At 46.6% G+C, this 23,792-nt stretch overlaps 1 protein-coding gene across 1 annotated transcript in view; it reads right to left on the bottom strand.

Moving 5' to 3' along the window:
- NEK9 (NIMA related kinase 9) overlaps positions 1-23,792 on the bottom strand; it is a 276,348-nt gene that overhangs the window by 213,615 nt on the left and 38,941 nt on the right. Inside the window, exons 5-6 of the mRNA XM_085626728.1 lie at positions 10,370-10,475; positions 9,252-9,383 (exon numbers count right to left, since the gene is read on the bottom strand). Of these exons, the coding sequence (XP_085482854.1) occupies positions 9,252-9,383; positions 10,370-10,475 (238 nt within the window). The remainder of the gene's footprint in view (positions 1-9,251; positions 9,384-10,369; positions 10,476-23,792) is intronic.

Below are 23,792 nucleotides of genomic sequence, written 5' to 3'. Positions count from 1 at the left end.
TAATTTTGATGAATACCTACATCCCGCAGCTACTGTAAAGTGATCCAAACAATTCCTACATTAGTATTCATAGGTACGTCATGGAAATTTAGGGCTAGATCTATAAGTCGTCTGTAATTGAAAGGTACTACCGACCCTGATAGGGCAGGCACATTCATATGAGCAAGCTTTATTCAAGGTTGAGCTAGCTTATAAATAGAATACAATTTTGCATGTTACAATGCAGTATACGTAAAAAGCCTTTGTTGCCTCTTTGCAAAGATTTAGGGTCTCATGAACATGCTGTAACTGCTTCTATCGTCCTTAGAGGAAGCTGACTTTTATGTGATAGATTAGAAATCTGACATACCGTGTAAAGGGTCCAGGGGTTCCCCTAGGAGTGGACAGGGGTTGCTATGCAATCCCAAAGTGCACTGTTAGGGAGAAGTGTAGTTGGGCAGCCGTAGGCTTAACACAGGTGAGTGCAAGATATTTGCGAATACACACAATGATCAATAACTGACTTCAGGACTCAAGGAGGAGATGCTTCCTATTTTTATAAATTCGGTGTGTATTTTTATATGTTTAGGTATCAGAGAAAATTCGTTTAGGTAAGTACATTTTTGAAGATAAGGAAAATGTAACTTACCAGTATGCATCTGTTCTTGGTATGTAGAGCTGCAGAGCCTCACACTTGCATTAGATCGCCATCTGGTGTTGGGCTCGGATGCTTGCACCTTGTTGTTGTCTTGCAAGAAGTCTTTATAGTCACGAGATAGGTGACTTCTCCCTTGGACGATAGTGCGCATGGGCATCGACTCCATCCTTAGATTGTTTTTCGTCATGATGGGAAATGATGGAGTTAGTAGAAAGAAAAAGATGCCCATGTGTGTATATCCAAGTAAGGTAGAACTGGAACAGATACAGGTCCCGGGGAGGTGAGTGGGCGTGTGAGGATCTGCAGCTCTACATGCCAAGAACAGATGCATACTGGTAAGTAGCATTTTCCGTTCGAGGCATAGGAGCTGCAGATCTCACACTTGCATAGACTGTACAGCAGTATCTCCCCTACCGGTGGTCACCTGTATCGGTTGCAGTAGTTTGAAAGAGAGTTTTAAGAACAGCTTGGCCCACAGAAGCTTGCTGCTTGGCTTGCACGTCAACACAATAGTGTTTAGTGAAGGTGTGTGTTGTAGACCATGTTGCTGCCTTACAAATATCCTCTAGGAGAATGTTCCCTAAGAATGCCATAAAGGCCCCTAGTTTACGCGTGGAATGCGCCCTAGGGGGAATTGTTAATGTGCGTTTCGCTTTTTGGTAGCATATTTGGATACATTTAACGATACACATTGCAATCCCAGCCTTGGAGATGGGATTACCCTTAAACGGCAGGGAGAAAGCTACGAACAGTTGTTTTGTTTTGCAAAATGATTTGGTTCTGTCAATGTAATAAAGCAGGGCTCTTTTTACATCTAGGGTGTGTACAGCTCTCTCCGCTACTGAGTCCGGGTTTGGAAAAAACACTGGTAACTCCACTGATTGGTTAAGATGAAATGGAGAGATGACTTTAGGAAGGAATGTTGGGTTTGTCCTGAGAACCACCTTGTTATGATGTAATTGTAAGAATGGTTCTTGTATGGTTAAAGCCTGGATCTCACTTACTCTTGTAAGAGGTGATGGCAATAAGGAAAGCCACTTTCCATGTGAGGAACTGCAGTTCTCTTTTATGTAAAGGTTCAAATGTGGGTCCCATAAGCCTCATAAGAACAATATTTCGATTCCACACTGGAGAGGGGGGTAACCTAAGAGGAATGATACTTTTGAGGCCCTCCATGAAGGCTTTAATTGCAGGGACTCTAAAAAGTGACAAGTGTTGTCTGTCTTGCAGATAAGCAGCAAGTGCTGCAAGATGTAAACGTATCGATGAATATGCTAGGTTTCATCTTTGCAAGTGCAGTAGTTAGCAAATGATATTCTGGATGGAGGCATTCAGCGGATCAATATGGTTGTTGGCGCAGTAAATGGCAATTCTTTTCCATTTTGCAGCATAGCAAGCTCTAGTAGTAGGGCGTCTGGCTTCTTTAATGATGTTCATACAGTCCGGTGGTAGGTTAAGGTAACTGAACTCTAGGACTTCAGGAGCCAGATCGCCAGATTCAGCTGACCTGGATCTGGATGTCTGATCTCTCCATGGTTCTGCGTTAGCAGGGATGGGGACAGGCATAGTTTTTGGTGTGGAACTAGTGAGAGTTCCAACAGTGTTGTGAACCACGGTTTGGGAGCCCATGTGGGAGCTACTAAGATTAGTTTGAGAGACTGTTGTCGGAGCTTGCGTATCATTAGTGGAATCAGTGGGAGTGGCGGAAAAGCGTACGCAAATCTGCCTGACCAGTTCATCCATATCGCATTGCCCTTGGACAATGGGTGTGGTAACCTGGCGGCGAAGGTTGGGCATTTTGCGTTTGTGTGGCGAACAGATCTATGTCTGGTTGGCCCCACATGTGGAAAAATGGTAGAAGAACCTGGGGATGTAGTTCCCATTCGTGAATCTGTTGTATCTGTCAACTTAACAGATCCGCAATCTTGTGAACTCCTGGAAGGTGTTCGGCAAGCAGATATATATTTTGTGGGATGGCCCATCTCTAAATGTTCTGTGCGAGCTGGGACAGCTGCAGAGTGTGTGTGCCTCCTTATTTTTGTATGTAGTACATGGCTGTCATGTTGTCCGTCCATGATCAGGAAAGCTTTGTTCTGTACATGTACTTGGAATGTTTTTAAAGCTAGAAATATTGCTAGTAGTTCCAGGTGATTGATGTGGAGCATTTTTTGTTGAGTGGTCCACTTGCCTTGGGTTGTATGTCCGATGAGATGGGCTCCCCATCCTGTGAGTGATGCGTCTGTCGCGAGTACTATCTGTGGAATGGGTTCGAGGAACGGCTGCCCTTTGGACAAGTTTTTTTGTGTTCCACCACAGCAGAGAGCGATGTGTGCGGCTATCTACCAACACCAGATCTGTAAGTTGCCCTTGAGCCCGATTCCACTGATGTGCTAGACATTCCTGTAAGGGTCGCATTTTAAGTCTTGCATGAGGTACAATAAAAATGCAAGATGCCATCATGCCTATGAGTTGCATGAACACTCTGGCTGGGAGAGAGTGTTGAGCTTGAAATTTTGTGATCAGAGTTTGTATGCTGGCTATCCTGGCTGGACTGGGATATGCTAGAGCTGTGGAGGTGTTTATTGTGGCCCCAAGATATTGGTGTAAATGGGAGGGCTGGAGATGCGACTTGGTGTAGTTGACCGTGAACCCCAAGTTGTGTATTGTTAGGATGGTTTAGGGAGTGTGTTGAACACATTGGTTGAAGGACTTGACTTTTATTAGCCAGTCATCCAGATATGGAAAGACATGGATGTGTTGTCTTCTCAGGTGTGCTGCTACTACCGCAAGACATTTTGTGAAAACCCTGGGTGTGGTGGTGACTCCGAAGGGAAGGACTTTGAACTGATAGTGTTGTCCGTCCACTACAAACCTTAGATACTTCCTGTGAGCAGGACGTATGGGAATGTGGCCTTGAGATCTAGTGTGGCAAAGAAATCGCCTTGTTGTAGCAACGGGAGCACTTGTTGGAGAGTGATCATATGAAAATGATCTGTGTGTATATATAGGTTGAGGGGTCTGAGGTCGAGTATTGGAATCCCGTCCTTTTTGGGGATTAGGAAGTACAGCGAGTAAACCCATGTTCCTTGATGTTGTAAGGGAACAGGTTCTATTGCGTGCTTTTAAAGCAGTGAGAGAACCTCCTGTTTTAGCAGCGTGAGATGTTCTGTGGACATTGGACGCTGCTTGGGTGGTATGTGTGTGGGGGGGGGGGGGGGTAGCTGTAAGTTCCAGGCAGTAACCATACTGGATAATATGTCTTACCCACTTGTCTGTTGTGATGGAATTCCAGACAGGTAGGAACTGTGATAATCTTACCCCGATTGGAGTGGAATGGTCTGGGGGAAGGGGAGGGAAGTCACTGTTTTGCAGAGGGGGAGGTGCGAGTGTGGTTATTACCTCGGCCTCTTCCCTTATTGTTATTCCTTCTGTATCCGCCTCTAAAATATCCTCTACTGGGGGATGTTTGTGTAGTGGTTTTAAACGAAGATGAGGTGTCTGCTCCAATGTTTTTGGAGGCTCCTCTATAGAAGGAGCGACGAAAGGAGCCACGTGTTTGTGGAGACTGTAACGCTCCCATGGACTTAGCAGTCTCAGTGTCCTTCTTCATTTTTTCGAGTGCAGTGTCTACAGCCGGGCCAAAAAGTTGTTCTTGGTTGAACGGCTGGTTAAGGATGGTAGTCTGAACCTCCTGCTTAAAGCCTGAAATGCGCAGCCAGGCATGGCGTCTAAGGAGTACACTGGTATTGATGGATCTAGAGGCAGTGTCTGCAGCGTCAAGTGCGCATTTAAAATTAGCTTGCCCTCTTGGATGAGATCATTTACTTGGGTTTTATATTGGTCAGGCAAATGTTGTAATAGGGTTTCCAGTTGGTCATAGTGGGCCCTATCATATCCAGCCAACAGTGTTGGTGTGTTGGCTATGTGCCAGTGATTGGCTGCCTGCGCAGCTACCCTTTTGCCAGAAGCATCCAGTAATTTGGATTCTTTATCGGGCGGTGGCGCATCCCCGGAGGTTTGTGAGTTGGCGCGCTTTCTAGCGTTGGAAACTACTAGAGAATCCAAAGGCAGCTGTCCCCTAATGTAAGCAGGGGTAGGTCAATATTTTTTATCAATTCTAGGGTTAAGAATCCTGGCACGTACGGGATCTTTGAACACTTTAGGGGCATGCTTAATGACTCCCTTGATCATTGGCAATATTTGCACTGTCTTTTAGGACGGTTCGAATGGATCCAAAAGGAAGTCTTCCTCTGCTGTGTCCGAGTGCATTGTGACGCCGTGGTAAACGAAAGCCCTATTAAGTTATTGTCAAAATCCAAGATTATCGTCTGGGGGAGATGGTTTTGAAGGGTATGGCTGGGGGCTTGGGAGGTCTGGTAGATCTGTTGGGACAGGGTAATCCCAATCATCTTGTGGTGGATCGTCTGGATCTGTGAACGGGTCATTTGGGTCACCCCCCCAACCCTAGGTCATCACCATCATCATCTGGAGGTGGTGTATGTGGTGGAGAAGTTACAGGTAGAGGTGGTGTAATGGATTTAGGGAGAGGAGGTGGGTTAGAAGGAAGTATAGGCGAAGAAGGAGGCATAGGTGATGTGACAGTCGTTTACAGGCACTGGAGGGGCAGGTGCTGTGTGTAACTTCCTCTTCTTACATGGCACAGCTGTGACATGTCCTGTTTCAGGGTTAATATAAATCTTTTTCTGTCTAAGATCAACAGGATCTGGAGGATAAAGTTCCTTTTCCTCGGGAACCGCCTTCAGTGCCGATTTTTTTGGTTCCGAGTGGGGCTGGTGTTGGGTTTTATGATCTTTGGCCTTAGGAGGCGTGGTAGAGTCCTTAGGCTTGTCTTTTGGTTCTGAGGATCTTGGTTTCGGAGCCGAAGCTGGATCTTTAGGCTTGGAAGTGTTCGAAGCCGGCTTATCCACAGACCTTGAGGTTTTCGGGGCCGATTTGTCTTTGTAGGTGGAAGGCGTCTGAACCGATTTTGGAGCAGAGTGTTCCTTTGGCTTCAGTGCCGAAGGCGCCGGCGGGACGATTACATGAGGTTTGCTCGGTCCCGAGCTACTGGAAGGCTTGTCTTTTTTCTTCGGAGGCGGGGCTTCTGAAGTGTGTTTTTGATCGCAGGGGTCAACAGGCGAAGTCTTGACCAGTGCCTTCGGTGGGGTTGGGGCAGGGGCAGTAGTACTCACTCGTTGACCAGGAGTGATGGGGTCGTCTGCCTCCGACACGATTTTGAGATCTTCAGAATCTTCTTCCGGGACATCCGGGCCTTCGTCGAAGATGTCCTCTGGTTCCGGAGCTGATCTCTGTGCCATGATGTGACGTCGAGCCCTTCGATCTCAAATAGTCTTCTTCGATCGAAAGGATGCGCAGGCTGGACAGCTGGACTCGTCATGTTCAGGTGATAGGCACAGGTTTCAGACTTTGTGATGGTTACTGTGCGGGAACTTTGCTCCACACTGGGGGCATTTCTTGAATGGCGTCCTTTCCATGAGCCGTAGGCCTTACGGCGTGGATAGGCCCAGCGGTCCTCGTCGACGACCGGAATCGAGCCGATGAAAGGCGTGTCGAAGATGAAGATGTTCAATGTGAATCCGAAGAGTTTCTGGAAGTTTTGCGCGGCGAAAAAGTTTGAAATGAAGATTTCGAACCGGAGTGCAAAAGTTGCTTCCGAACCCAATGGCGGAAAAAAACAATCCAAGGATGGAGTTGATGCCCATGCGCACTATCGTCCAAGGGAGGATTCACATATCTCGTGACTACAAAGACTTCTTCCAAGACAACAACAAGGTGCAAGCATCCGAGCCCAACACCAGATGGCGATCTAATGCAAGTGTTTGTGATCTGCAGCTCATATGCCTCGAACATTCTTTTTCACTTTAAAAAGTAGGCACTGCAATTTTTGAGTTCTGCAGTTTTATCCTATGGAAGAAAGAACAAGTTCGGTAAAGAGGTACAGTACATCGAATTACAAGACCATTCTCCCAGAGTTAAGGTGAGTGGTGAGCAAAGTCCAAGGCAGCACCACAAGACACCACCAGCGGCACGAGAGCGGCCGGATGCAAATCAGCATCGCAAGCCCAGTAGGTTTCAATGGGGATCGGTCTCTGTAAAAAGAGGCTGCAGGTTCTGGCTAGAAATCCAGTTGGGTTGAATCAACAGGAGGGTTCAAGGCTTGTGATGGGCGGGGACATAGGGACACCTGGGGTCTTCTTCTCCATGGCCTGGGGGCGACTGATGCAGAGGTGTTTTAAGACGTTGGGTTTCTGTTACCTGGAGCAGTCGCAGTTGTGGGGGCCTGCGTGCCGAGCTGCAGGTGATGTCAGGGAGTCCACCGGGGGTGTGGCCACTGGGGAACCTTATTAAAACGGTGGCCCACTTCAACTCAGGCCGGAGTCGACGGGTGCAGCGGGGGCTTCAGGTGTCGGGTTTTGGCAGTTCCGGAGGCCAGAGAGTCTTCTCCTTTGGAGTTCTTTAACAGGTCTGCTGTTCACAGGAGGTCTTGGTCTTTATTGAAGGCAGACAGTCCTCCCAGGTTTTGGAGGCACTCAGCTGCAGGAAGCTTCGTATTTGGCGTAGTGTCGACAGAGAACAGCAGACACGACAGCAAGGCTGGGGCCAAGTCAGGTGCTTGCTTCAGTCTTCTGCGGCTCTTCGTGTCCATCTTCTTTGTAGGTCATCAGGATCTGCTACTCTGGTTCCAGGAACTTAGAGGCGTAAGGGGAGTGTAGGGTAGTAGTCAATGGGCTACTTACCCTTGGGATCACTACACCCCCTATATGACCGGGGTACCACTAAGAATCCCTCTGAGTGCATGTATTGGTAAAGCCAACACTGGCATCAGTGTGGGTTTAATAATATGAGATGTTTGATACCAAACATCCCTATTTTCAGTAAAGTCATCATGTAGCTGGGGAACTCCTTTTCACCAGTGTCCATCACATGTTCTAAAATGGCTTCCCTAGTCACCTGTACTGGCAGTATGGAACTGATCAGCACAGGGGCATATATGCTCTTGCAGGTATGCTCTCACATGTAATACTAAGCACACTGCCTTAGGGGTGTCAGGCCTGCTGTAGGGGTGACTTACAAGTATTACATGCAGTGGTAGAGGACAAGACACACAGGGATGTGTGACGTGTTTTAACTTTTGCCTGCACCAAGACATGCAGCCTGTAATAGTAGTCTTGTATGTGCTTGGTGAGGGGTCCCTTAGGGTGGCACAATTCGAGCTGCATCTCTTAGGGGCCCTCTTTAGTACCTCAGGCCCTAGGTACCAGGGGTACCATTTACTAGGTATTTACAGATGATGCTAAAGGTTTTTTCCAATTGGGGGAAGAATTGTATATTTTTTAGGGAAAGAACACAGATACTGAGAACCTGGTCAGCAGCGACCCAGTACACTTCAGTCAAAGTTGTATCCAAAACCAGGCAAAAAGTGGTGGGGTACTGAACAAAAACCCAGTTTTCCTGATGTAAACTCAGATTATACAAATTGAGACCTGATGGTATATGATTGATGGGAGTCTTTTCTGAAACAGTGAAGGAGGGAGAGCCACTAGCTTATGCACTGGCCTGTTTGCAAGTTTAGAAAGCAAGGCAGTTGTCAGTGGTCCAATCCCTTCCTCATACTACTTTTTGAAGGAAATCAGAATGGCTGCATCTCCCTTTCTGCCCTGTTCACATTTACAAATGCAAAAAGAAAAATTGATGGACAGGATGCATAATGTCATACATTCACCCCAGTACAGAGATCTGGGCCTAAATCCATCTTTTTTGCACCCCTTGCCATTCCAGTTTGAACCCAGCCATATGCAAATTAGTCTTGACCCTACTCTCTACTGGACAGTGCATGCTCTTTTTTGGTGTCAAGACATTTTCTATGGGAATTACCATTTTAAAACTAAAACTCACAATGTCTTGTAACTTTGCCTCTTCCCATTTCACCATTCAGAACCAATTTTGATAGGCTTTAGATCTGAATTTTATACTGTTTTTTGTTTTTTTACAAAGTTGACTTCAAAAGGGTCAGCTAACAGGGTTTTCATTGAAATCTTTTGACTATATAATGGGATTGTTTCAAAAAGACTGCACTCGATTCAGAACAGAGCATTATTGATTAAGATCAAAGGCAGTTAGCTGGAAACTAGATTTTGACTCCTTTGTAAAAACATCACTACTAAGTCTTGGCCGTGTTGTTGAAGAGATTGAGAAAAGTGCAAGGGCCTCAAAGGATAAACCAGTTTCAACAAGGCTCAAGGAGGTACTCTGGTGGCAAATGAGTCTGAATAGGTATGTTGGAATGAAGTCTGGATATGAATGGAGCCCACTTTTGCACACATCTTTTTTTCTGGAAGAGTTTGCAACCGTGCTGCATAACAATCAAATTATATTGGAGCTACAAGCTAAGTGAGTAAAGATAGTGCAAGGCAATTCCGACCACCTTTCATACAACTAAAAACTCAAAACAAAACTCTACAGCACAAACGTAAATTAAATAACTCCAGGCAAAATTATAGACAGGGCATTGGCAAAATCATTCCTACCAACCAGCTAACTTCTGCCTCTGAAGCACTTCTTTGCTAGTACATTTGCCACTTTTAATTCTTACTGTAGCATCGAAGGTCCTTGTCAGGGTCAGTAGCTCGAAAATAACACATCCTACTGCCCATATATCCGACTTAAAGCTGTACTTCACCCCCTGGCAGATCTCTGGAGACATGTAATAAAGGGTTCCAACACACTGAAGAAAGGAACAAAGAACAGACAGATTAAATAACATCAATTCCACCTTGTGTACATTGTACTGCTTATATCTGCATTGTCCTCAACAGACTGTAGCGAATGCTCTTCATTAACCATCTTCAAATGGACTTTTCAGTGGTTTCTCAGCACGCAATAGCATCTTTTTACATGTACCAAACAGTTTTTACCCTGGCACTGTGATAGCTTAAGAAGCAAACATGCTACTGTCAGCACTGCATGCAGCTGGCTAGAAACTCCTTAGTGGAGAGTCGTTTAGGTCTGTGCTGTCAGTACATGGACTTTGCAGCGAACATAAAAGGCAGTTGCACCAGCTTTGCTCTAGAATATAAGGAAGCCGACACTGAAGAGGCCTTGATAGATGTTAGTGACCCCTCCCTTTTACAACATCTGTACCAGGGCCCTGCAGAAGCCTTAATAAACTGTAGCAACAGCTCCCTTTAGCAGCGTCAGTAATTGGGCTCAACACATGGGTCCTGAGAAGCCTCAAAAGACACCAGTACCTGCTGCTACCTTCAATTTCTTTGCCTAGTTTCTGTAGAATCCCAAACACAAGTTCTATAAATCTGTGAGCACTGTCTGCACCTCAGTAGAGGATTAACAGAAGGTATCACCTGCCTCTCTAGCCAAGCCCTGAAGAGGCCTCTACAGATAGCAAGACCTTCTTCTCCCAACATTGGGCTTGGCAGACACCTTAACAGACGTTTATCTCTGCAGTCAACAGCTGGGCTCAGCAGAGATATACATAAACTTGTAGCAGAGAAAGCGCATACTCTTCTTTGCAATGGTGCCCTGCAAAGAGCTACATAAACATTAGCACATGCATTCCTCTGCAGCTGGGCTTTGCGGATGCCTCAATATGAGTGGGACCTGCTTCTCTTAATGACTGGACCTGGACTTTGCAGAGGCTCACCTGGACAGCCGAATTGGAGCCTGCGATAAGAAGAGAGCTTGTGCAATACTTACCGTTTCTGCCATTGAAAACTCAGAGGACAGCTGTTTAGCCAGTCCGTAGTCCCCCAGCTTTATCAGGTTTGCTTTGGTTAGGAATATGTTCAAGGTCTTTATATCTCTGTGACAAGAGAGAGAAAGCCGAATTGGAAAGAGGCGAGAATAACAGGAAGCAGAAAATTAAAGACTGCAATCCGGAAGTAAAGTAAGTAAAGAAAAGGTGAAAATGATGGGGAAATGGTGAGAGAAGAAATGAGTAAAGGAGTTGGAAAACAACAGTTAATAAGAGCTGAATTAGAAGTATGTAAAGAAGAGAATGAAATAAAACAGCAAGGAGGGGGGAGACAATCCTGCACATTAGGACGATGTTTCAGAAAGTTTCCAAGGAGCGTTTCAAAAAGTTTGATCACTGAAAGCGAAATCTGAGTTGGCCAACACTGATTTTCGTTCCATTGTTAGCCTATTGGATTGAAATGAGGTGAGAGGATGCGTACAAATAGTGGATTGCTTTGATTACTTATTTCCGACAAATAAAACAGTAAAGCAGCCAACCTTTACTATCAGCAAGGCCATCTGTCAACACTTTTTGGTCGATGATGGACTTAGGGGTGGAGAGGAGGAGCAGGTAGGTATGCCAGGAAAGGGAAGGACCCATCAACATTGAAAATGAAATGAACAGCAGCTCAAAGGGGCCACTGGGAAGCAGATAATGGAGATGGCACTGCTAGTCCTAATGATCTATTCAAAGTGAATAGTGAGGAACAGTTCAATGCAGGATTTAGAAAAGACTTCAAGAACGAATGCTTGGTTAGCAAAACATGTGGCACACAGTGATCACAGAGATATTTTAAACCAAAGAATATTACAAATCAGATTAGCTACTGCTTCTAGTTGCATACAGTTCATTTAGTTATTAGATGTAATGGAGCACATTGAACAGTTTCGTCAGCTGGCCATGGAGCAATCTGGATAACTCAAAAATAACTTCTAAAAAACACTTAACATGCAGCTCAGGAGTATTTTTTATAAGCATGGAAAACATGACAGAGACACCAGCAGTGGATCTCCCTTTCTACAAAACATCGATACATTTCATATGAACTTTGAAAGTTTAGGATAATTAAGGCAAGGCGGAAAAATATACTTTTAGCACTGGTAGGCCACATAATCAAGCAATGGTGCTACACTCTACCTTGGATAATTGTGTAAACATCCTGCACATGATTTTTCCAAACCTATGAACCACATTATTTCAGTACTTGCTAGAAGAGAGCAAAGAGCTAACGTTTTAAAATATCTTTATTTGGCATGTAGGAAGAGTCTCGGGGAATTTCAAGCTTATTTTGAACTATGCAAGGGTGCACAAAGCAAACACATTTTACCATTACTTGACACAAGAATTAATGTATTACAACTGTTTACTATGCATTAGGGAGGTGGGAGAAAATGGGGTTTGGGAGCCAGGGGACCATGAGCAGTGACTTCCCGACACCTGGCATGTAATGGACAAATGGGTGCATACTTAGCAGCATTTCTCTGGGAAGGGTCATGTAGTCAGTGGTTTATTCGAAGTTGTAATTATCAAAGTTCAAACTACTTTGGTGGTCTACCTTCTCTCTAGAATCTAGGTCTTGAAGTTGGAGGTTGCAACAGTCTGTTATCCAGGAGTTGGGTCTACTTGTGTGAAACTGCCCTCAGCCCAATGTTCTGCAAAAGAGGCAAAGTTCTGCCTTTCTAGTCACTTACAAAGGCAAAATATGAACAGGAAGAAGCCAGTGTTTCTATTTGTCTTTTTTTGGCAACAACAGCGCTGGGCGAGTGGTTATTTTCCACTGTTTCAGCTAGGGCAAAAGATTTTTGCAAATTAAGGACTGTAGAGAGATCTTGGAGAAACTCCTCGTCGATAACAAACCTCAAACAGCTACGGATAACAAGGAATGCGTATAGAAAACATATCTGTGGCGCCAAAACTTATCACTTTAGGTCACAGCTTGGCAATGCCAAAAACAGACGTAAAAAACTACTCGAAATCATCAAACAACAAACGAACCACTCTGCCAAGCAACGCTCTGTACCCAATGATTCAATCCCTAATGGTGAGGAGTTCTCTGCACACTTCATTGAAAAAACAAGAAAGATTGGACTGGAACTGCAACTGTCCTTGCCGGACATGCTTGATCAGTCTCAGTCCACTCAGTCTGCAATCCTCTCTTGCTGGCTCGGTAGATTTGACTCCAAAAAAAGGTGCATCATGCAATTCCTTTATACTACCAAACGATGTTGAGCTCTTTAACTACATAACTGCATTAAAACCCTCAAACCAATTCAATGATCCTATGCCTACCAAGTTCTTTAAAGAGCTTACATCTTCCATTTCCCACTCTAGTCTAAGTTTGCCCATGAATCTCGCATGAGGGCATGATTCCAGATTGCCTCAAGATAGGACAAGTCACCCCAATCCTTAAGAAGCCAAATGCGGACTTATCTGACCCTAACAACTTCCGACCTATTTCCAATATCATGACTCTAGACAAATTACTTGAGAAATGCGTACACACACAACTCTTTAATGAACATCAACAGTTTGAACTCCTCGACCAATACCAATCGGGCTTCAGATCTGGTCACAGTATGGAAACTGCACTATTACACATTGTTGATAATGCACTAAGACTACTCGACCAGAAAGAACCGTGCCTGCTCATACTGCTTGATCTCTCCTCAGCATTTGACACGGTCAAACAGAACATGATTGAACTGCTTGAAAAAAGAATAGGGTAATCGGGCACAGTTTTAAACTGGTCTGCTTCTTTCCTTCATAATAGAACATAAAGAATCAAAGTAAACCATGACCTCTCCAAACAATAAAATCTTGGCAAAAATGCTATCTACCCGACTCTTTACTTCTGGACCAGATACTGTGGCCAGTACAGTCGGTTTTGTTCCTCACAGGTCTACTGCTTTAAATCTCTGAATGGTCTTCTCAGTAATTAATAGAATCGAACCAAGTGTCCCCACAGCAATAGCTCTTCGACGCGGAGAAGGTTTTCGAGTCCTTAAAATGGCCGTTTCTTGTCGCTATGCTCCGCAAGTTGGGCCTCCCGGCCAACTTTATTGCACTGATTGCGCTATTATATTCAGCCCCCATGGCCCGGATTCGAGCGAATGGCTCCCTAGCACAGTCAATTCATATTTCACGAGGGACCCGGCAGGGCTGTCCCTTATCCCCTCAACTTTTTTAGGTCTCGCCTGGCGTTAGCAGCGCGCATGCGCTGCTCTCGCCATGCGAGGGCCTTTTGGAATCAATACGGATTCCAGATGTGCACGCGGACGGAAAGAAGATGTGCACGCGGGGACTGGATGCTTTACTCGCGGCGTGAGATGGACGCAGTATTTTTCACACTGGCGGCGCTTTCGCTTGTTCGTATTGGTCTTCCTTTTTTTCCTTCATATTTTTATCCCCTCCCTCCGCATTCCTCCTTTTTCTCCCTACCGTTTTTTAATGCGCATTGGTAAAATGCAAAGTAGTTATCGGAGCGCTTTACATGAACACCAGTTACATTACATGTTTACACAAGGTTTTATTTCTTTTGTATGCGTGGGAAGAATAAGTGCTTTTTTTTTTTTAGTTAGGTGATGTGGCTGACTTCAGTGTTTTTTGTTCTCGGCATCCGCATCTTCTAAAGAAAATGATAATAGTCCGGCTGAGCTTATCATTGCTGGTGTACGCGAGGGGAGGGGGGGGGGTTAAATACAGAATTTAGGGTGTTTTTAAATTGGAGGCTGCAAACACATTTCGTGCTAAAAAAAAAAAACAGAATGTCATGTTGCTAGACAAAAGTCAATCCTAAAATTATTCCAATTGCTGTGCGCCTGCCGGGGATAGCTCAGCGTGAAAGGAACCCACTGTGCCAGCGACCTTATGTAATTCGCTGGTTACAGGTTTGACTCCCAACGGCCAATCTGGAGTTTTTCCCAGTAATGCTCAGGGGGGGGGGGGAGGGGGGTCAGGAGGGGGGATGGGTGTAATGACAAAACGTTTACATGAGAAGTTGAACCGTTCGGCGCATTACAAATCTTTCTGAAAATTAACAGGCGCTGGGACTGTAATACTGCATGAAGGACGGTGACTTCAAAGAAATGACAATCACATCTTCATCTGGACTTTTTTTTTCCTCGATAGCGGGTAATTGTTTCAGCCGATTATTGCTCAAATTCTATGGACAGGTTTAAAATACTAGGGGAATGACTTGGGTGATAATAGTGGACAGAGAATTCTTGAGGAATTGTAAAGCAGATTCGTGGCCTTCCACCTTCTGAAATCTCTAAACCTCATATGGTGGACTCGGGAAACAATAACATCAGGAAGTGCCCAGACACACTTGAGCAACGGTGTACAGGTCACAACAGGTCAATGTTACTGCTGTTCTACACAAACTCACGAGTTGGTTTCATGATGATAACTCATTCAACTCTGAAGCGTTGCCAGCAGCATCCTTTTAAGGGCACTCAAATGTATAGGCCCCAGAACTGCCAACATTACAAATAAAACAAGCATTTGCAATGCAATAGGTCTCGCAATTACGCGAGTCTGAGCTATTGGCATTCTAAACGACAATGTCTTTTTTGTTTTGTGTGCATTGCAACAGGTCTCACATTTACCAGAGTTTTAGCTATTGGCATTGCAAATGACAATGCCTTTTATTTATGATTTTGTTTTTGAAACCTAATGTTATTTACAATGCTAATAGGTTAAACTCGCGTAAATGCGAGACCTATTGCATTGCAAATGCTGGTTATAATAGGCATGGACCCACTGGTTAGACTCCTACAGGAAAAACACATGTTCCGTGGTCTCCAGTTTCAGTCGGGACCCCTATTAATGTCTATGTATGCAGACGACATATTGCTTTTTATCAGGCACCCGAACAGCAACTTGCAGCCTCTAATTGAAGAAATAAATTGGTTCGGGCCATGTGTGCGCTGCGGATCAACTGGAATAAGTCGAAGCGGTTTCCAATCACTGATTCTGCCACCCCGGGAGAAATAGAGACGCCACTTCAATGGGCCAGGGATACCACTAAATACCTTGGGATTACGCTACACAAACACAAGGAACAAGTTATACACCTCAACTACAGACCAGCTATCACACAACTTAGTTCACAAGTTGAGAGATGGATTCAGCTACCAATCTCTATGGCAGGGTGCATCGCACTCATTAAAATGAATGTTCTACCCCGGTTCTTATATCTATTCGTTAGTATACCTATTCCACTCACCAATGTCTTTTTCAACAATTGCGGGCTCTGCTTATATGATTGATTTGGGGGGAGGTGCAGACCGCGGATAGCATTTGACACTCTTACGCTCCTATATGACAGGGGTGGGTTTGCAGTCCCAGATTTTCACCTTTATTACCTGGTCGCACATGCGCAATTTGCTCCTCAGTGGTTCCACCCAGACGCTCGCATACCATACACCAAGCCTGAGAGGGACCTAGCTTCCCCCACTCCCTGGGGGAAATATTTCCACAGGGTATTACACTAGATCCAAATGACATACATCCTCTCTCCACTACGTGTTGGGCCTGGCGTAGACTGAGCAGAAAGTTGGGTGACTGCTTTCTGTACTCTCCAGAGCTCCCACTGTACCAGAATCTGCATCTACCACTCACATTTGAGGCGGTGATACACAGGGGTGGGGAATTCCTATCTCCCGACGCCCGAGACATCTAGATTTCTTACAAGGGCAAGAGGTTTTAATTTCTAACTTGTCCAAAGGACAAGTAGACAGGTTTACGGTAATCTGATACACAACTGTTTAACCCTCTTGGTCACAGCCAGTTAATAAGGAGCTCTGAGCAGTTTATTGACAGTGAAAGGGGCAATTCAAAAGCTGGGGCCTGCACTTTAATTTCACCAGAGCAGAACAACATGAGTGAGCTGAGCTCAAAGTTGCAGCTCCATATAAAACATCCACAGCACTGTCAGGCAAGAGTCACTTTGCTTTCTCCCCGAGGCTTCCAGGCCCTCCTCTGGCCATTTCCTTTTCTTCGAGCACAAGATGCAGCTCCAGAACACTCACATCACTGAAATGTAAGACGCTGGGCCTCTTGGCTCATGCTCTGACTTTAACCTTGTGACCCGTGCCTTTTGTTCTGTGCTTCACCCTTCAGCCTCAAATCGGCACCAAGATCCCTCCTGCCCTCATCTCCGGGGGCCTACAGTAAAGCCCATGCTTTCTCTTCTCTTGCAGCCCCTGCATAACCCTCCTTTGCACTTTGCCTTTCCTGTGCACCTTATGTTTCACCCAGTGCCTGTACTTGCTAACACCGCTCCCCTTGGCCTCTCATATCTTACATCATCCAGGGCTTACATTAATGTTCATTAGTTTACCCATGGGGAATTTATGCAATCCTCAGGTGCACCCTAATTTCTCTCCTTGCACTGGGCCTCTCCTCTCACTTTGTGCTTGCACCAGGGGCATCTGAACACGCCACTGTAGCTAACAGCAGCTGTGGAGTTCTTGATGGGCCTCTTCTTTCTGCAGTTCCATACAAGGGTTCATAATTTACTTGAAAGGGTTGATGGATATATACATGGGTGGATACAAGGCTGGATGCGTGAAAGGATGGATGGATGAGTGCAAGAATGGATGGATGAGTGCAAGGGTGAATGGATGGATGTGGTGAAAGTGAATAGATGTGTGTGGATGGATGAGTGAAAGGGTGAATGGATGGGGTGAAAGTGGATGGATGAGTGAAAGGATGGATGAGTGAAAGGATGGATGGTTGAATGAAAGGGTGGATTAATGGATGAGAGAGAGTGAGTGAATGAATGGCTGATGGAATGGGTGGGTGGGTGGGTGGATGGCTGGGTGGAAGGATGGATGGCTGGGTGGAAGGATGGATGGTTGGATGGCTAGCTGGGTGGAAGGATGGATGGATGGGGGAAGGATGGATGGCTGGGTGGAAGGATGGATGGATGGAGGCTGGGTGGAAGGATGGATGGATGGCTGGGTGGAAGGATGGATGGATGGCTGGGTGGAAGGATGGATGGATGGCTGGGTGGAAGGATGGATGGATGGCTGGAAGGCTGGGTGGAAGGCTGGGTGGATGGGTGGATGGATGGCTGGCTGGGTGGATGGGTGGCTGGCTGGGTGGATGGGTGGCTGGGTAGGTGGAAGGATGTGAAGATTGATGGGTGGAAGGATGAGTGAAACGGTGGATGGATGGATGAGTCAAATGGTGGATGGATGAGTCAAATGGTGGATGGATGGATTTGAGTGAAAGGGTGAATGGATTTGAGTGCAAGGGTGGATGGATTTGAGTGAAAGACGGAAGAGCAAAAGGATGGTTGAATGGAGGGATGAGTGAAAGGGTGGATGGATTTGAGTGAACAGGAGGATGGATGGGGTGAAAGACGGAAGAGCAAAAGGATGAATGATGGGATGAGTGAAAGGGTGGATGGATTTGAGTGGGATGGAGGAGTGAAAGATGGAAGAGCACAGGATGGCTGGATGGAGGGATGAGTGAAAGAGTGGATGGATATGAGTGAAAAGGTGGATGGAGGGGGTGAAAGTGGATGAATGGATGCGCGAAAGGATGGATGGATGAGTGGAAGGAGGGATGGATGAGTTTGACTGGTCGATTTGGAGCTGGAAGGATAGGTTTGGATGAGCCTCTTCTGTCTGGAGCTCGGCAGACAAAAGCCCATAATTAACGTGTAAGGATGAGTGAGTGAAAGGATGGATGCGAGAAAGGGTGGATGAGTGACAGGGATGTTGGATGGACGATGGATGTGTTGATGAAGGAAAGGGTGAAAAGATAGATGGGTTGCAGGGTGCATGGATCAGTAAGCGAAAAGATGGATGAGTGAAAGGGTAAATTGATGGATGAGTGGAAGGATGGATGAGTGAAAGGGTAAATTGATGGATGAGAGGAAGAATGGGTGAGCGAAAAGATGGATGGATGGCTATGTTTGAAAGGATAAATGTGTAGGTCTGCAGAAAAGAGGCAAAATACGGAAATCACTAGTTTTCAAATCCTTCTATACTATGAGCCTGACATAACCAGAGAGGCTATTATCCGAGCTCTTCTATAATGAGTGCTGCCATTATTTGACGGTGCACATCAAGGCACCAAAGGGACAAGTGGATTTTGTACAGGACATGTAGATTTATGAAGCTACCTGTCCCATGGACAAGTAGATATTTTACTAAATTCCACACCCCTGGATACAGCATACACTAACTAAAACTGTGCACTCTTGGCTCCCTCTTCACAGACGGACGGGCAATAACCAGGACAGATCTATCTTCGCTCGCTGAGTTGACATATATGGACAAAATTGTAGCAACAAGATTGCTTGGGGCACTCCGCTTGTCCACTCCTACATTCCCTTCCCCACCTGTAGAATTTCAACCACTCCCATCTGACAAGGCAGGGGACCACGTCGTCACTAAATTATACCGAGCAGGCCCGGGACCAGAAGATCAGAAAACGATGGGAAGAAGACTTGGGTCAGCCACTGACAGATAAGGAATGGACTTGTTGCCTTGAACAAATACAAAGGATATCCCCCAACCACAGACAAACTCCTCCATTTTAAGTTTGCACATAGGGTATATATCACACAGCGTCAGTTGACCAAATATGACTCCGCTAAGTCATCCAACTGCCCTAAATGCCAAGCTCTGGAGGCAGACTTTGCTCATATGACTTGGGCATGCCCCCATATAGCCATCTTCTGGACCGTTGTCTTCCAAACGATCTCTGATGCGATTGCCACTCCGCTTCCCCCCTATCCCAAATCGGCCCTACTGGAAAAAGTCAATACCATAAAATTGTGTCACCGAAGATTCATCGCTATAGCACTGCTGGTAGCAAAAAGGGAAATTGCCATACACTGGGGAGCAAAAGTCAGTCCAACAAAGGACATGTGGCTGCGTAGCATGTCATATTGTGATACGCAAACAGAAACCTATGCAACACTTCAACCACCAACTCACGCCTGCTACTTGCGGCAGACACAACAACCCTCCCCATGCCCATCTCCAGGACCTCAACAGATTGACGGGGGACACACGCATCCCGCTTCTATAGGCCTAAGCACCACACCGACACTGTAGAGCAGTGGCCAGTGCGCATTTTTTGGCTTGATGGGGCACGAACTGCCTGCGGGCTATGCGAACTTACATGGTACAATACACACTGGATGAGACACACCGTTACCCCACGTGACAAGTACGTTGTATTTAAAGTATTTATATGAGAGAGACCCCTCCCCTTCCCCTCCTTCCTCCCCACATAGAGACCTTTATTTATGTTGGATGTTTGATTTGAAGTGCACAACAATGATGATACAAATGAGACGTCATGTTAAGAAAACCATGGACATTGAAGATTGTGATGTGTTGTAAGTTTATTACAATCAATAACATTTTTTTTTAAAACAACAATAAACCATGACCTCTCCAACACTAAACCAGTCTCAATTGGAGAACCTGAAGGTTCAGCACTCTCTCCCACACTCTTCAACTTGTACATGGAACCTCTAACCGAAATCCTGAACAGCACGAACATACACTACCACACGTACACAGCCAAAACTCAATTGTACATAAGAATTTCTTCTCCGGATGAAATCAAAACTCTTAACAGTCCACTTCTGAAAACACAACACTGGTTATCCCACAACCGCCTTATGTTAAATACACTCAAGACGGAATTCTATGTCCGGACCGGAGGTGAGGATTATGCTATCCTTTCTCCACTTTATTGAATGGCAGGCATTTTAAAGTTAACAAACAAAAACTATCAATCCCATGAACCTTGGGAATGCTAAAAACAGAAACATCATAGAATCCAACAGGTAGACTGTCTACTCCATCTCAACCAATCAGGAGAGCCCAGCCGATTCATAGTCCTTTATCCCAGGCCATTCCTCCTCTTTCTTCGCTGCCCTTATTTTCTGCTCATACTGAAAAACTGGTAGTATTGTGTGTTTGTTACGAGCACGCATGCTAAACTCATCATAATTTGCCGGTTGCACACCTCACATCTGTGTTTTGATGCCTTTTTTGTAGTATCGCATTTGTGCTATACCCTAGTCAGCTTTTCTATCACGGGGCGCCCGCTACTCGGGTCGACCCGTGTCCAGCCGCGGGAGCGTTTCTTCGCTCTTTCGCGGCCGCGTATGTACGGTGAAGTCTTTGGGATCCCTCATCTGCCCAGACACCCTATCCTCATGGGCACAACCCGCAGTAGTTTTTCTGGGAAACACCAACTGTGCCTTTTCTACCTAGCGGCACAGGTCCTTACTTATCAAGGTAGACCCCAAGTTTGGGGACCTGGCAGACTCCGAAGAAGGCCCAGTAGCGCAGGACAGTCTCTTCGGGGAGCCCTTTATTAAAGAATTGGGAACATTCGTAAATACCTTAACGTAACTAGACAAGGTGCAGTTCTCTATTAAAAAGGTGTTCCACTCCCGGGTTCACCGAGGGGCCGGCCGAGGAAGGGGCCGCTTGCCCGGCCGCCCTAACCAATACACTCCCAGACAAGGATCCCACCAAGGTCAGTACTAGGACCAGGACACATTTGCAAACTTCTATCCCACCAGAGGAAGGCGTGGCAAGCACAGAGGAGCCCGAGGCGGTGGCGCCTCCAACACTTCCAGTGAGTGTTCTACCTTCTTCCCGTCTAAGGGTAGGGGGCCGTCAGGCAAATTATTTCCAGGCCTGGACTTCCATCACAGGGGACGCCTGGGTTCTCCAGACTATAAAGGGATTCAAGATATAGTTCTACGGGAACCCCTCCCAGCCCGTACCCCATCACCTTCTCTTCAGCAGACTCTGCTCCGATAAACTAGGAGGTGCAGTCTCTCCAAGACAAAGGGGCGATTGCTCAGACCCTTCCCCACCCCAGTGGATTTATCAGCAACCACTTCCTGGTGGACAAGGCGGATGGTGGGCAGCGCCCAGTAATTAACCCCCGCAAATTTAACAAGTGGCTTATCTATCGCCACTTCAAGATGGAAGGAATCCACCTCCTACGGGACTTATTAAGACCACGAGATAGGATGGCGCACCTGGATCTCTCGATTCCCATTCCCCCCCCCCCCACAGAAGGTTCCTACAGTTCTTCTGTGGGGGCAGGACCTACGAGTTCATCACTCTGCTCTTCGGCCTATCCTCTGCTCCGTGGTGCTTCACGAAGGTCCTCAGGCCGGTGGCGGAACACCTTCGGGCGCTGGACATCAGGCTCATCGGGTATCTCAACGACATCCTGTTGATGGCTCATAGTCCACAAGCACTTGCACGGCAGCTTCAGATAGTGGTCAATCTCTTGCAGGGCTTGGGATTTATGATCAGCGAAGCCAAATCTACCCTCGTTCCTGCCCAGAAGGCGAGTTTTCTGGGTCTCGCGATCGACTCCATCGAGTCTTCTCTTAGCCTCCCCTCCAGGAAAGCAACATGGATCCTCAATGAGATTCGCTGGGTGCTCACGAAACCGCGCATCTCACTCAGTCAGGTGGCCTGCATTGTGGGACTCCGGTCCTCCTCGATCGAGGCCATTGTTCCAGGACCATTGCACTACTGTACCCTTCAGCACCATCGAATCAGACACTAGCAAGGTTGGCTGAGGCACGAGGTGTGGAGAGTTCATCACTGGAGGTGTGTGGTCTCCACAAGAACAACAGCTACATATAACTTGCTTGGAGCTTCTCGCAGGCTCCTTTGCAATCCAATGCTGGACTCCATCCAGTCCTGTGTACTCCTCAACATAGACAATGCGTCGGTGGTCAGATACATAAACCACTTCAGGGGTACATGGTCGAGGGCCCTCTTGGATCTAGCTGCAAGATTCTGGCAGTATTGCCTGAACCACCAGATCTCGGTCACGGTGGAATACCTGTCTGGCCAGGACAACCAGATGGCGAACTATCAGTCACACCATTTCCAAGACGTGAGCCTGTGGAAACTGCATGCGGGTGTGTTCATGTACCTCCAGCGCAGGTGGGGCTCCTTTTCGGTGGACCTCTTTGCCGCTCACCTGGATCATCAACTACTCTGGTTTTTCATTTGGAAACCGGATCCACTGGCAGAGAAGACTGACGCGTTCTCCAGGATTGGCGGGAGGAGCAAGGCTATGCCTTTCTCCCGTTCGCCAAGATAACCAGGGCCTCGGCCCAAGTTCGGCGGCAGAGAGCAAGCGTGGTGATGATTACCCTGATTTGGAGATTGCAAGCTTGGTTTCCAGTTCTTCTGAAACTTTCTTGGGATTCTCCAATCCCTCTCCCCCAGTTTCGAGCACTACTTCTCAATCCAGTGCAGCAACCTCATCCGCTCATCGTGCAGGGGTCTCTAGAACTCATGGCGGATTACCGGGTCGATGGTCGGTCCCACGCCTTTCGGGCGCGGCTGAGAAATGTATGTCCAAGGAATGGGCGGACAGTACAGTCAAGCAATATAGATCCACCTGGAGGAGATGGTCACGTTGGTGTATACGACGGGACCTTGATCCTGTGGCAGCAGATGTGACGCACATCCTGAATTTTTTGGCTTCTCTGGCTGAAGAGGGTTTGGCTTACAGATCTATCAACACCTTTCGGTCAGCCATCTCTGCGGGTCATGTTGCAGTGGAAGGCTCTCCGGTGGGGGAAACACCCTTTTGTTTGCCACCACCTTCAGGGGATACGACTCTCTCTTTCCCCGGAGACCAGGTACTCGGCTCTCTGGGATGTGAACCAAGTGCCGAATCTTTTCATTCCTTGGCAACCCAATAGCTTCCTCTCCAGGAAGGAACTTTCAGCTAAATCGACCATGCTCCTTTGCCTCATCTCCTGTAGACGAGTATTGGATGTCAGGGCTTTGGCCATCTCCTGTAGAATTTTTTTCTCCCTCACGAGTTATCTTCACGATCCGTAAGCGGACCAAATACGGGACGAAACCCATCTTGTACCCAGCCTTCCTGGATTCCCCCAAGATGTGCGTGGTGTCTTGCCTTAAGGCCTATGAGGAAATGTCGGAGGGCAGCTGTTCCTCATCGCTCTGCGAAAACCACATAGAACTGTTTCCTCACCCACGATTGCCCAGTGGGTAAGGTGGGTGAATCAAGAAGCTGGGATAGACCTACAGGCATTTGGAGCCCATTCTACCAGGGGAGCGATGGCTTCTAAAGCATGTCCTGGGGGGTTCGCCTGGAAGACATACTCAAGGCTGCAGATTGGTCTTTCAACTCTACGTTCAAACAGTTTTACTTCAAACCGGTCCTGCAGATGGCCCACTTGGTGGTGAGAAAGCTTTCAACTAGCATAATCCTTGCCTCCAGTCCAGAAATAGAATGAAAAATGTCCTAGCTATCGTAGCAGAAAGCTCCAATTCTATTAAGGACTCGGACGCGAGGATTACCCCACCGAAGGTACATCAATTCTTG

The sequence above is a fragment of the Triturus cristatus genome, chromosome 9 (genome assembly GCF_964204655.1).
Source record: "Triturus cristatus chromosome 9, aTriCri1.1, whole genome shotgun sequence".
In the NCBI taxonomy this organism is placed as follows: Eukaryota; Metazoa; Chordata; class Amphibia; order Caudata; family Salamandridae; genus Triturus; species Triturus cristatus.
This window is presented reverse-complemented; position numbering and strand designations above follow the sequence as displayed.